The sequence below is a fragment of the Leopardus geoffroyi genome, chromosome C1, assembly GCF_018350155.1.
Source record: "Leopardus geoffroyi isolate Oge1 chromosome C1, O.geoffroyi_Oge1_pat1.0, whole genome shotgun sequence".
In the NCBI taxonomy this organism is placed as follows: domain Eukaryota; kingdom Metazoa; phylum Chordata; class Mammalia; order Carnivora; family Felidae; genus Leopardus; species Leopardus geoffroyi.
The window spans coordinates 220672708-220686988 of record NC_059328.1 but is presented as its reverse complement, the minus strand read 5'-3'; the positions used below and the strand labels follow the sequence as shown (position 1 = coordinate 220686988).

The 14281-nt window shown below is 56.2% G+C and overlaps 1 protein-coding gene across 3 annotated transcripts in view; it reads left to right on the top strand.

The window, feature by feature from the left end:
• Window positions 1-2286: 2286 nt before the first annotated feature.
• NDUFA10 (NADH:ubiquinone oxidoreductase subunit A10) overlaps window positions 2287-14281 on the top strand; it is a 51552-nt gene continuing 39557 nt past the window's right edge. For 2 of the 3 annotated variants that reach the window (XR_006713338.1, XM_045482347.1), the window contains exons 1-6: window positions 2307-2440; window positions 5813-5981; window positions 6710-6925; window positions 9278-9364; window positions 12345-12466; window positions 13691-13770. Coding sequence is in view for 2 of the 3 variants with exons in the window: in XM_045482347.1 (XP_045338303.1) it covers window positions 2372-2440; window positions 5813-5981; window positions 6710-6925; window positions 9278-9364; window positions 12345-12466; window positions 13691-13770 (743 nt within the window). In the remaining variant the exon portion in view is untranslated. Of the gene's footprint in view, window positions 2441-5812; window positions 5982-6709; window positions 6926-9277; window positions 9365-12344; window positions 12467-13690; window positions 13771-14281 lie in introns of all 3 variants that reach the window. The other variant, XM_045482346.1, reaches the window with a different exon arrangement.

Here is a 14281-nt window from a genome sequence, read left to right as displayed (position 1 = left end):
AAGTGACACAAGAATCGTGATTGAATGTAGGTCAAGCCCTACCTGCAGCCAGGTACATGCACTAAACTTCTCCGTTACTGCGAGGTTTCCATCACTGGATTTATGATGCTAGTTAGTACTAACACATCAGGTATCATACAGTATCTCAAACGGAGACTTGAAAGCTTATCATTTGGGGCAGAGCCTTTTCTAAGTGTACATTACATAAATGTGAATCTTACCAGTAAAGCCTCACAAGTGATGTGATCTCAGGATGGTGCAAGTATCTCCTATTGATCCAGAAACATCGCTTTTTCCTTATGAACCAATATTGAATCTTCTCTCATTTGGTTTCACTGTTGTAGTGATCATACAATCGCTCCAACTGAAGCTGGACAGAATTATAACTTGCAGGGTATTTATAAATGGGGCTCATTTGGAAATGAATTTCCTGAGTGCACGGTTTCCTTTCCCAGTGTTTCAGGACAGGGAAGGACAGTATCGGTTGTAGCTGGCTATCAAGGTCCCGTAACAGGGTGTTCACGAAGGGCTCACAACCAGGGACACTCAAAACATACTATTTGCGTACCAAGAGCTTAACTTACTCTAGTTACAAGATCTGTTTAAATAAATTTTGGTTTTAAAAAAGCAGTTATATGTAACATCCCTTACTTCAATTCAATATTCCTCACAAATGTCTGTGTTCAGAGCTGTGTCCAGTAGAATGTCTCTTGTCTTTCTGTCTCAGGGTCCAGTCCTGGAGGAGGTACCAGGGAGGAGACGAGAGGAGGCCAGGTCTGGAAAGCGCCTTGACACCCAGAACAGAGCCGGGGGGTGGGTGGGCGGGCGCTGGGAGGCCTGACCATGGTTCACCTGGCAGGGATGTGTGAAGAGCTTCGGGGCAGTGGTGTCTGATATTTAACTTAACCTGACTTTGTTTCCGACTGGACTGTGGTCTCTCTCCCTTTCTCCCTCTGCGGTCAGTACAAGTTGTTCACACAAGAACTTTATCTTGGAAAATAACATAAAGCATGTGTCTTCGTCTGGGGTCAGGCTAGGAAAGATCCCAGCGAATGGGAGTTCTGGAGGCAAGATGACAACGGGACAGATAACAAAGATGAGAAAAGCTGACAGAGAGAGGCCCCCTCACCGCCCAGAATGGCGACACCTTGGAAAGGGCAGTGGGCTCCCCAGAGTGATGGGACACCTTGGTGACTCCCTGGGGCTGGAGGACTTAGGGCTCCCTGGTCACACCTGCTTACTGGAGGTGCGTGTGCAATGTGTCAGGGGCTCTGCTTGGGGCCGGGGACACCGTGGAGGTAGGATGTGATCGTGGCGCCCGCTCTCAGAAAACGCAGGGTTTAGAACAGTATTTCTCTCGGTGCCGGCCACTGACATCAGAATCCGCTTGTGAAACAGGTTTCAGGGCCTATCCCCGATCTCCTAAGGCAGACGTTCTGGCTTTGCGGAGTAGGACTCTGCACTGTGGATAAGCAGGATTCTCGCATCGGAGAAGCGTCCACTGGCCGACCTTCGTGTTCACAACGGCATTCCCACTCGGGCATGCAATTCCACGATCGTTCCGAAAAGCCGAAGCCGAGAGGAGGTTAAACGATAGAAACGTCCGGGTGTTGAGAACAAGCCCGAGAGATGGGAGATTCGGACACCTTTCCGAACGGCAGGCGGGAAAGACATCTCACGTGGAAGTCAACTCGTGCTAACCGGGGAGGCGAGCACCCGGACCCTCGAAAGGACTGCGGTGATGGAGCACCCACAGCGCGCGCGTGTTCCAGTGTCGTCCGAGGTGCCGCACGCCCTGCCAGACCCGGGGTCCCTCGGGGCCCGGCCTGGAGGACGAGGACGCCGGAAAGGGCCCTGGGGCGGCCAGGTCCGCCCGCAGCCCCTCTCCCTGCCCCGCCCCAGTCCCGGGCCACCTTCCCGGCCTCGGACGGGCTTCCGGCTCCGGGGGGGGGGGGGAGGGGGAGCGGGGAGACCCAGGTGATTTGCAGGTCCGCCCGGGCCGGCCTCGGGGCCGCGGGCGGGAGGGGGGAGTCCCGGGCGCAGCATCTGCCAGCGCCGGGGCGGCCTCGGGACCCCGGCGGAGTCCCGCCGACGCTCTCCAGCGTCTCCGTCGCAGCCGCAGGCCCAGGTTGGGCGGCCGGACCCTGCGAAGGCCGAGCGAGGCGCAGGCGCAGGGGAAGCCCAGCCGGGGCGGCCGTCCAGCGGGAGCCCACACCCGTCGCCCTGCGCCTGCGCCTCGCGCCCGGACGCTCCTGACAGGCGTCGCGCGGGCACCCCGGCCGTGACGTCACGGCGGCGCGCCGGCCGTGGAAGAGGACCCCGCCGCGACCGCGTCCCCTCGGGTCCTTGAGCCGGTGCGGACCGCGGAGCCATGGCCTTGAGGCTGCTGAGAGGGCTCCCCGCGGCGGCGCGGGGCCTGGCGGCGGTCGTCCAGCGCGTGGTGAGCGGCAAGCGGCGGGCGGGGGGAGGTGCCAGCCTGTCCTCCGGCGCCGACTCCGGGGCCGCGGCTGCCGGGGTCACTCTCGGGGGGACACCCGCGGCCCCCGGAGTATTCGGTCCTGAGTCGCGGGCAGGTTTGCTGGGGACCGGGAGCTTCTTCAGGCCGTGTCACCTGAGCTCCAAGCACAAGGCTTGGAGGGGAGCGGAGGTGACTCGGCCGCCGGGCCGCCTTGGCGTGGGAGGCCAGCCTGCAGGTGCCCCGGTGCGGCCAGACGACGGGCGCACGAGCAGGTGCGGCCGAGCCTAGGAGAGCCCGGGGCCCGCGCTCCTCATCCACTAATTAAGCGGCATCCACCGCTGCTCGGTGAAGCCCAGTTGGGGCCCAGCCCTTGCTGGGCGCCGCGGGGATGTGACTGTGGAGCAGAAAGCGAAGAGAAGGCGTTCGGTTAGATCTGAAGGGATTAGGACTTCCTATGGCTGAGAACGGTGGGATGACGTTGACGCAGAGAGAACCAAGGAAGCAAAAGAACTGAGGCCGGCAACCTTAGGGAACTTTCTTTTGCAACTGTGGTCGCAGAGTAGCGTCTTTGCTTGCTAAGGGCTGGATCTACATTGGTGTCAAATTGTAAAGGGACTTGCTTGACCTCCTTGCTAAAGATTTTGATGAGAGGATTTTAGAACAGTGCAGCTGTCTTATCAAAGTCATATGCGTGTTTTTAGGCCATAACTCAGGCCGCCAAAGAAAAGTGATTATCTTTTTAATATCTGGTGTCCTGGGAATTGTGATAGTGGAAGTGAGGGACCCAGAATAAAGGAGGTGATATTTTGCTATTTTGTTGCAGTACATGCACTAGACAGATTGCTCCCCCCCCCCCCCCCATAACCGTTCACTTCCTGGTACTTTCTACAGCGGACATAGATGAACTTCAGTAAGTGGGAGAAAAATGAGTAAGATGAAAAGGGTACACACCTTGTTACCTGAATACGCAAAGGAATGGGAAATGTGTCATGAAAGATCAGTTACTCCGTATGATTCTAGAGAGCAGTAAACGGGACTGAGGATGGGAAATTGTAGAGAGTACTACTGTAACCCTATAAAAAAGCACTTCCTAAAGATTTTGAAGTCGGGAAATGGCTGATTGCTTGACCAGACATTACCGTGCGCCCGCTTTGTGCCACATCGGTGCTATGTTCAAGTTGTGGACGCAAATGGAAACAGTTTGCGCATGGCTCATACGTAGCCTGGAGGAGGGGTGATTAATGTCTAGGGTTCAAGGTACAATATGATCAACATCTCCTTATCATCTCCTCTGCTGTTGCCTGGTCCACTTGGCATAGGCGAGCCTGGCCCTGCTGGCTTTGCAGCACTCTGGCCTCCGGACATTTGTGTGAACAGTTTCCTCTGCCTGAAAGACCCTCTTCCACATGTCCACTTGGCCAGTTCCCTCAGCACCTTCCAGTCTTTGCTCAAATGTTACTCTTTCTTCAGAGGCTCCGTAGCCACCTGTTGTAACACACAGCCCGGCCCATGTGCCATGCTGCCCTCCACAGCACTTCATATGCTGTTGACAGTTGAGTCCTGAACAACACAGGTCTGAACTGCGTGGGTCCGCTTATTTGCGATTTTTTTTTTTTTTATAAGTGCAGTGTTGTGAATGTAGTTTCTTTTCCTTATGATTTTCTTGGTAATTTCTAGCTTGCTTAATTTAAGAATACGGTGTATGATACATGTACAAAGTGTGTGTTCATCAACTTTCTGTGTTACCGGTAAGGCTTCTAGTCAACAGTAGGCTATTAATAGTCAAGTTTTTAGGGAGTCAGAAGTTGTACGTGGATTTTCAACTGCATGGGGGGGGGGGGGTGTCGGCACCACAAACTCCTGTACTGTTCAAGGGTCAGCTGTAACTTCTTCTCTGTTTTGTTGTCCTGTGGAACCTTTTGCTCATATCCACATCCCCAGTTGTCTAGACACTGCATCGTGTGGGCTCCTAGTAAATACTTGTTGAATGAATAACTAAGTGAATGAACATTTTTTCATACAGTTTTTGGTTATTTTTAATACTTTAAAAATAAGCTGTGAGTTCCTAGTCTTCCTTATTCTGTCACTATTCCTTATTGATCTATACAACTTTTCTATACACTAAGGATTTTCTTAGTTGCTTGCCTTTTGATTGTGTTACTTTCTGTGAGCATGCATTGTGTGCTGTGGAGAGTAGATCATGTGGCTTTTGAGCAGAGAACGGGTGTGTTGGAGACAGGAGACGACATGTTGCGCTGTAGGTGAGAGATGTGAAGATGTCTGCACAGTCAGTGCAGTGGGGACAGGGGCAGGACAGTTCACTCCTGACAGGTTTAAGAGTTAAGGTCAATAGGATTTTGTGAGTGCCTGTAGGGTTGGAAGGAGGAGGAGGATATCCAAGGTGATCCCGTGTTTGCTTGGTTTTGCTTGGTGGGTAGCGGATAGGGAACTTGGGAAGGAAAGCAGATTTGGGGGTTAGGGTATGGATGTTAAATTTCAGTTTTAAGCCTGTTAGTTGTCAGATACCTTCAGGACTTCTGGATGGAACTGTTTAAAGGCAGGTAACCAGGTCCAGAGCTCAGGACAGGAATCTGGACTAGAAAAATGCTCTGTTCCCTTACTCCTGTCTTCCCTTCGCCTCCTCCTCCCTGCCTTTCTTCCTTCCTTCCTTCCATCCTTCCATCCATCCATCCAACTTATATTGAACGTGGTAAGCATATTCTGTTTCAGGCACTGTTCCAGGCCCTGAGGATTTAACAGTGAACAAAACCAACAACCCCCCTGTACTTATGAACTTACGCTGGGGGGGTGGGGCAGGGAGACCGGTAATTAAATAACTAGGTAATAAAAATGTAGATGTTGGCTTTTTTTCAAGTTTATTTATTTTGAGAGAGCGTGCATGAGCGGGGGGAGGGGCAGAGAGCTAAGGGAGAGAGAGAATCCCAAGCAGGCTCTGCACTGTCCGTGCAGAGTTTTGAAACAGTTCCATCCCACAGACCATGAGATCATGACCTGAGTCGAAACCAAGAGCTGGATACTTAACTTACTGAGCCACCCAGGTGCCCCTAGGTGTTGGGTTGTTTTTTTCTTTTTTTTTTTTTTTTTTTAACGTTTGTTTATTTTTGAGAGAGAGAGGGAGACACGGAATCCGAAGCAGGCTCCAGGCTCTGAGCTGTCAGCACAGAGCCCAACATGGGGCTTGAACTCAGGAACTGTGAGGTCATGACCTGAGCCAAAGTCGGATAGATGTTGGTATTTTTATCACCAGAGGTCTTCTTGGCATTTTTACCTAATAGCTGCTGGTGCCTGTGGGAAGTGGAATGCTCACTCACGTCATGCTGTTGTGTTTTCCAGGAAGGAATTCATACAGGCGCCCAGTGCAGGCTACAGTATGGCCCTTTGGCATACATACTCGGCGAAAGAACAACCAAAAAATTCACAGAATACAGCAGAGTGATAACTGTAGACGGCAATATATGTTCTGGAAAAGGCGAGCTTGCAAAACAAATAGCAGAGAAACTAGGTACGGATGTATGTCACGTGGAGTTCCTTTCTCTCAGGTGCATCGTTGCTTGTTTGAGTTTGATTTTCCTTTCATATAGACTGGGTGGAATTGGGCCCGAGGTAGGTATCTTACATGTTTAAAATACACTAAAAGCTATTTTTAATCTTTCGGATTTGGGAAGATTTTTAAATCCATACTGGCTGTCAGTTTGCGTTGGAACTTTTTCTTGGTAATGTCAGCAGAGCACGTTCACGTGAGCGGTGTCACCCGAGCTCTGTGACGGTCCTCCGGGGTGGGGCCCTGATCACTGCTGTCGCTTGCAGACGGGTGAGCTCCGGAGGGGGCTGCTGTCGCGCAGCTGGTGAGTGCGGAGCCGGGACCCGAACCACATCTCCTGACTCCCGGTGAAGATGCGGGCGTACTTCCCGTGGTAGCTGACGGGCTGGTGCCCAGTCGCACGTTGGGGGCTCCCCGTGGTCGTGGGCCGCTCTCCTTTTCGGGAGGAACTCCCGCGAGGGTACCAGGGACACACTGTAGGCCGGCCCTTTCGCTGACATGCTTGTCTTCCACGAGTGCTCTGGACATGTCGTCTTTAGTGTCCTGTGTGGACGCAGCTGTGAGGGTAACTTGCCCCGGGTCCTGTGCCACCGGCCTCCACCCTGTATTCAGATGGGGCTTTCTTTCTGTGAGTCCCTGCTGCCCGCCGATGGCGGGGGAGGCGTTCGCATCACATTGCTTCTTCTCAGGCTTGAAGCACTTCCCCGAAGCCGGGATCCACTACGTGGACAGCGCGACGGGAGACGGGAGGCCCCTGGACGTGGAGCTTAGCGGCAGCTGCAGCGTGGAGAAGTTTTACGAGGACCCGAGAAGTAACGACGGCAACAGCTACCGCCTGCAGTCCTGGCTGTACGCCAGCCGCCTCCTGCAGTACGCGGACGCCCTGGAGCACTTGCTGAGCACAGGTATGGCGTCCGGACGGCGCTCGGGCGTGTCCTGCACGTGAACCCCTTCTGGAATCGCCGTTGTAGACTGCCACGAAGCAGAGCTTTTCTTTAAGGGCGTTTGCGGGAGCAGGTTCTGGTTTTTTAACAGGATCACAAATTCCCCGAGACCCACGCTGCTGTTGCTTTGGAATGAAAGGCCCCGAATTGTGTTTCATTTCTGCGTGCTGGAGCAAGGGGTATGGATGGGGTGGGATTTCTGTGCCGCCGGTGTAGGCGTGGCAGTGAAATGTATCAGAGCCGTGGAAGAAAGCGAGAGCCTCTAAAGGGCCGTGAGGAAGTGGAGTCAGACTCCCGCAGACGGAGCTGTGAGTCACACAGAGATGTGACGCACAAAGTAAGCTCGTCCCTAGGGCCCAGAGATGGGCTGGGCTCTGCCATCGGTCCGCTGGGGAGCAGCTAAACCTGGAGGAGGTGCGGCGGTGGTGGAGGCAGAACACGCAAGGCCCCCGGGGCCCGGACGATTGGAAGGGGGGTGTGTTTCTGGACGTCACCGGAAGCCGGCAAGAAATGGACGAGGACTGTATGTTGGGTCGGGTCCCGTTTGGAGTCTGGGAGACCAGCAGCAGGGCTCAGGACATAAAGTCAGCACAGAGCAGGGTCCAATCCAGGAGGGACTGCGTTATCCTGGGCACCAGCAGCGTGGGTGACGCTCGGCCCCTACCCCAGCGTGCCCTAAGAATCGGTAACAGACGCCGGGGTGCTTGGGCATAGCTCCCAAGCCTTGGCGGTGCTGAGTTCACAGGTGGAGATGACGTGTGTGCACGTGAGAGGAGGGGGTGCAGGTTGTACGAGCCTTGTGTCCGCCTCTTACGGCAGTGATGGCCACGCCCGGTCGCCAGTTACCTGGTGAGCCATTTACAGACCGCTCAGCTGCCGCCTGGAGGGTCTGCTTCGTGGGGTGTGAGGACGAGGAGGTACAGCATGTTTGACGGGGACCCCAGGTGACTGACGGAACTGGTTTGCAAAGCGGCATTTGGGAATCACTGCCAGGAGGGGTCCACGTATACGACACAGGCCAGGAGGTGCAGGATTCGCTCTTGACCGAAACGGTTACAGAGGAGTCTAGTTTTTGTCTTGGGTGTTCAGAACGTCCTTAGTGGTACTTTTCCTTCTATGAACGGAAGCCCTGATTTTCGTTGGTGCTGCTTCTAAGAAAAGATGCGGTCACCTCGTGACGTTCTGTACCAGGACCTGGCTCACGGGAACTGGTTGGTGGCTTGGGATTAACGCTGACACTTGGCTCATTCCAGATTCTTTCTGAAACATACTTCACCTCTTGGGACTCTCCCTTTCTTAAAGTTAAGAAGAATCACTTTAAACAAAAACTTACTCGCCTCTCTCTGTGTTGTACTAACCGTTAAGTGTTTTGCGAGTGCCCGTTGCGTGAGGTGCATTCTAGGAGCCAGGGTTCAGAAAGTGAAGCCCGCACCCTCCCGGAGCTTACGTTTTCCTGGAGAGATGAACAGTAAATGTGGGGGAGTTCAGTGCCACATCAGGTCGTGAGAAGCTGAGGAGGGGTTTGCCGTGGGGCCGGGGCCCTGCTTGCAGGTGGGAAGGTTGGGGAAGGCCTCTATCCTGGCACAGCAGGGCTGAGCCCGGGGGGACCGGTGCTCGGAGTGGCTGTAGTCACAGGAGGCCCCTGTGACAGGAGTGCAGTGAGTGAGGCCGGAAGTGGAAGGGATGAGGTCAGAGAAGTTGCGTGGGCAAGATGGGTTTTCCTCTGGAGGAGAGAGGAAGCCACTAGCAGATTTGAGCGGAGGAGTAACGCAGTCTGGCTTGAGTTTTGCAAATGCCCCTGTGTTGCTGTGAGAGCAGCCGGGAGCGAGCACGGAGGCAGGACCTACTTGGTGGCGGGGGCGGGAACCTTGCCAGCAGTGAGGAGGCCTGGCTGCAGGGAGGCAGCTGTGGCGGAAAGGTCAGGTTCTGGATGTGCTTGGGAGGACGCCGGTGGTTTGCTGATGAACTGGGCACGGGGAGAGAGTGGCGGGTGCCGCTGGGGTCTGGCAGAGCCGTCGGGGTGTGTCGGGATTGCAGTGAGCAGGTGGGGTGGGAAAGCTACGGAAGCTGTGAAGCACCTTCCTCGTAACTGGGGGTTTCTGCTGCAGCCGGCGGAATGAGATGAATGTTACGTTGCCCGAACCAGAAATGTTCTAGTTCTTGAAAACAGTCTCTCACTTACGAGCACACATACGTACGTTTGAACGTTATGGTAGAGAACTTGCCTCTTTGTAAAGTGAAATTACTCGTTTCCGGGGCCTTGGGTTTTTTATGTGTCTGAACTTTGAATCTTGTTTCCCTGTTTTTAACCAGGACAAGGTGTCGTATTGGAACGTTCCATCTTCAGCGACTTTGTTTTCTTGGACGCGATGTATAACCAAGGATTCATCCGGAAGCAGTGTGAGTCGGCGTTGCGCTCAGGCCTTCCTGGACACGCCGCGTAGCTTCGTGAAGGCTCTGGTAGACTCCCCACGCGGTCCCTGCTCCTGCCGTGCACGTCTGTTAGGCAGACGGATAGAAGCTAGGACTTGTTAAATTTCCACAGGAAGAAAGCGGGTTCCTTCCACCCGCTTTTCCTCCTAAATTCCCATCTCCACTGGAAACAGGGAAGCGTTCTGGATCCTTGAACAGCTCAGCTCCCGGATTCCGCCCAACCTTCCTGAGCTGCCCCGACCCTCTCCGGTCTTGCAGGATACCGCAGCCACTTTCTCTGATCTGTGGTTTAATTTCCCTGAACTGGCCGGTTTTTTAGTGTATTATCTTGTTCATAATCGGGATGCCTTCTTTTTCTTGTGGCTGCACCTGCATGCCAGCGACACCGTCATCCTTTCCCTCTGTCTGACGTGGTGCTGGTCTGCCGCGTCCAGGGACGGTAGCTCCGGTAGGGTGTTGTGGAAGGTCTGACGGTGGCAGACGGACAGGAGTGAAGGCCTCTTGGTTCCAGGTGGCCTGACTGAGCGGTTATGGAACCACGTCAGGGTGGGGCCAGGACGTGTGAGTAGGAGTGCGCCAGGGCGGGGCCGGGACAGCCTGTGCCGTCTGCCTGTGGCCGTGTCCACCTGAGCGCTCGGCTGGCTGGAGCGGTGGTGGCTCACGCCTGGAGGGCAGAGCGAGAGCGCTCGGTGAGTGACTGTGGAGAGCGAAGCAGGCCAGGAGACGACCTGGGATGGAGGCGCCCGGCGGTCGGGGTGCCCGCCCGTGCTCGCGGGAGGGGCCGCGGCGCCCTTGCTTCTGGCCACGGACCTCACAGGCTATCCGAGCAGCAGCTGCGGGCAGTCAGACAGCCTTTCTGGGACGTGGGCTGCGTGCCGGGCTTCGTTTTAGGCGTCGGGGATCTGGGGCGAGGAGACAGGGAAGCTCCTGCCGTCCTGGCCAGGGCGGGGCCGGCATTGAAGCAACATGGACGCTGTTACTCCGGGACCCTGTGGAAGCACCCAGAACTCTGGCTGGGAGACGGGGTGCAGTCCGGGACGGCGTCCTGGGTGAGCCCGGAGCAGGCTGGCAGCAGGGCAGCGGGTGAGCGAGGTGCAGCGTGGCAGGGAGGCCAGCACGGGCGGAGGACGGCCCAGGAGAGGCAGGTAGGGCGGGAGGAGGGGAGGCTCGTGCCCTGGCGGGGGGGCTTGGCTGTTTCCTGAAAGTGGCAAGGAGCCACCCACGGTGTCGGGTGTGGGAAGGATGTGGTTGCATTGCGTTCGTTCGTCTGAGGGGTACGAACGTCGAAGTACGTGTTCGGTGAGGGGACATCCAAGGACAGGAGGCCAGAGGTAGGGATGTCAGAGCAGGATGGCACACCGACACCACAGCGGGCAGGGCGCGGACCTGGTGGGGCAGGGCGGGGCAGGGCGGGGCAGGGGCAGGCCCGGCGATAGGCCTTGTGAGGAGGAGGTCGGGAGTAACTGGGCTCAGCAGGCTCCTTGCCACGTGAAGAGGACGGGGTGCGGCAGTGGGCCGAGGTGCGGGTGTCCCACACGGGCGTGTGAGCTGGGGACCCCTGAGGTGGCCAGGTGGTTGCGTGTCCCAGACGCGGTCTGGGGGATTGACGCGGACAGAGGATGCGCTTGTCCCGGGAGAGTCGGGAGAGGGAGTGAGGACCGAGGCCAGGGTCCTTGGGGCTGGCTTCCGGCTCTCTGGGGAGGGAAGCCCGCTGCGGAATCGCACCCAAACGGAGTCGGTGAGGGTGGCAGGGGCACGGTCGTCACCAAGTATGTGGGATCTCGTGGGACGGGAGCAGAGAAGTGACCCGGGGTGGGGGGCAGTGGCTTTCGTGAGAGTCAGTTCTGTGTTGGGCTGGGAGAACAGATTCCTTTGGGGTGGACGGCACACGCACAGCCAGGGGTGGGGTCCCCTCAGCCGTGGGGACTCCCAGAACACGCCCAAGGAGGGGCACTTGGCGGAGGAAGCGGGAGGACGGACGTCTTGCCTGGGGGTGGGCAAGACCAGACAGGAAGCCGGGATGAGGCCGAGTGTTAGAACGGTGCCCACAGTCCCGTGAGGCTGGTTCACTTACTTGGAGTGCACCACCGTCATAGCCTGTCCCTCCGGCCCAGACCCTTGTGACCTTGGGTCAGAGGTCCGCCTGAATCGCCCCCAAAGCAGGTGTCGCTAGCAGTGGTCACCGGGACTTTTTTTTTTTTTTTTTTTTTAATTTTTTTAATGTTTATTTATTTTTGAGACAGAGACAGAGCATGAACAGGGGAGGGGCAGAGAGAGAGGGAGACACAGAATCCAAAACGGGCTCCAGGCTCTGAGCAGTCAGCACAGAGCCCGACGCGGGGCTCGAACTCACGGACCGTGAGATCATGACCCGAGCCGAAGTCGGACGCTTAACCGACTGAGCCACCCAGGCGCCCCAGTTTTTCTTTACAGCAAAGTAGTTGTCTTTCTGTGGCTCTTCGTGTGATCGCTTCTGGAAGTTTCTACCATGTGAAAATCTGCAGATGGTCGTTTCTTGACATTGCTGCTGTGGCGGGTGAGGGTGGTGGTTTCGTTCCAGCGACCCAGACTGTGCTCTGGCTGCCTTTCCCGTGGCGTCATTGTGCGCCCGAGGACGTCCGGGTGCGCGGTGTTCTTGGAAACGGCGCGGATGGGGTTCGGCATCGCCGGCTGTGCGTGGCTGTTGTGCGTACGGCTTGCTCGGTACAGCGACAGCTTCAGGAGGGTTTCCCCCAGTCTTCACTCTTGCTGCTTTGTTCTCTCGTTACTAAATCTGCTTCAGAAGGTCGGTCTGCGTAGCCGATTAAATTTACTGAAGTAGGTTGAACCCGAGTACGTGTGTAATCAGATGCTTTTCAGTTGAGTTTTTTGAAAAGTAAAGTATGTACGAGACGTCCACGATGTGGACACCCGCGGGTGACAGACGTGTCCCGCTCGTGTGTGGCAGGTGTGGAGCACTACAACGAGGTGAAGAAGGTCACCGCCTCTGAGTACCTGCCTCCCCACGTGGTCATCTACATCGACGTGCCGGTTCCGGAGATCCAGAGTCGGATTCAGAAGAAAGGAAACGTAACCAGCTCTTAAATTCAAGACCCCGCTCGTTTTGCGTGCCAGTGCTCGCGGCACTTTGCTGAGTCGCCACCTTCCTTCACAGAGCCGGGCGGCACCCACAGCGGAGCCCCCGGAGGGTGGGCCCTCGTGTGGTGGGTGGAGGGGGGTCCCGGCGCAGTCCCTGCTCTCCACCGGAGCCCCGCGGTCCCTGGCCCCATCTCTCTGTCGTCCCCTGTCCCCTAAAGCATGCTGTGAGGCCGGGTCAGTGTCCTGACCCCTTCCCTGTGCCCTGCACCTTTCTGTTCTCTCGCGGGGTCTCCGTGCCCCGGTGTCTGGGCAGACCGAGTGTCACTTCAACATCTCTCAGTGCTTCACTCCCGTTGAGCCCTGTCCCTGTGTTCCTGCCTGCTGAGCCTGCAGCGGCTGAGCAGCGAGGTCCACGCATGTGGCGCTGGGCGAGACTCGGTTAGGTGGCCTGGACACTGCAGACTGAAGGCGCCCACCGGCCGCGTGGGCGTGATGCGGGGGACGGAGGTCGTGAAGACCGTCGCCGCCCTTAGGACTGGTTCTTGGGAAGCACTGCTCCCACTTAGGGTATTTGTTCCTGACACGTGGTGACAGTGTAGAGTTGTGTGAGGGGGACGCGTAGGCAGTGTATCAGGCGGAGGTAAATGCCACGAAGAAACCAGGGAACAGCGATGTGACTTGACCGCAGCGTGGCTGAACTGGAAGAGGTCTTAAATTCTGAAGCTTGCTGCTCGTGATTGGAGTTTTCAGTTTCTGAATTTGGCTTAGCACACTTGGAGGTGATAGGGGGGTGAGAGGTGGAGAAGTGGGAGCGGGCTGGGTGTGTGAGCGGCGGGGAAGCGAGAAGGACGGAGGGAGCGGGTGGCGGAGAGGGGGGTGAGGGGGTAGGGGAGAGGTGGGCTGGTCCTCTCGTCTTGGGTGCGCAGCAGAGCGGGCGAGCCAGGCCCAGTGTGTGTGCACACACGCACACCGTGTTCTTTCTGAGCCTGTTCGAAGCACGCGTCTGAAGGCCTGTGCAAGGTCATGCCGTGGGTTCCCTGGGCAAACAGGTTAATCCTGACCGATACCGAGGCCCCTTTCCTGTCGTCCCTACGACACCCACAAGTTGCTCCCAGAAAACCGTGTTTGTTGCTTGTTTTCACGTTTTACACGTGCACAAGTAAAAGAAAGAGACGCCTCAATGTTTCACGCTTGTTTTTTTCTTCTTTTGCTTAGCCACACGAAATGAAGGTCACCTCGGCCTATCTGCAGGACATCGAGAACGCCTACAAGAAAACCTTCCTGCCTGAGATGAGGTGAGCCAGGCGCACGATTCACACGTCTTCACACGCGGCTCCCTGTGCGCCGCAGCCTGGGGGGTTCACTCTCACCACGGTGGGTGTTGTGCGGCACATTGTGCGCTGAGGTTTGCGAGGAGGCAGGACAGCACACGTTCCAGCTTGATCTGGTCGGGTCTTGTTGTTTCTTGGCTTGCTTGTTTCGTCCATCTTCTTTGTTTTACTTCTGGAATCACGGGAAGCCGGAAGCAGACCCTTGCTGTGTTTCACGATAGGGTGTGAGCATCAGAGGACTCCTCTGACACCTGAGCTGGCAGCTGGAAGTGCATGTCTACCCAGGATTGCTCGGCAGTGCCCCCTGCTGGTACAGAAAATTCAGGAGGATAAACAATCCCTACGGGTTCTAAGAGTTCTTCTGAAAGGTCATTTGGATTCAATGAAATCCCACCAAACCCTCCTGTTTCTCTCTCTTCTCCTGTTCTCTTCCTTTCCTGAAGGCGCAAAGCGAATGTGTTTCCGCCCCCTCCAT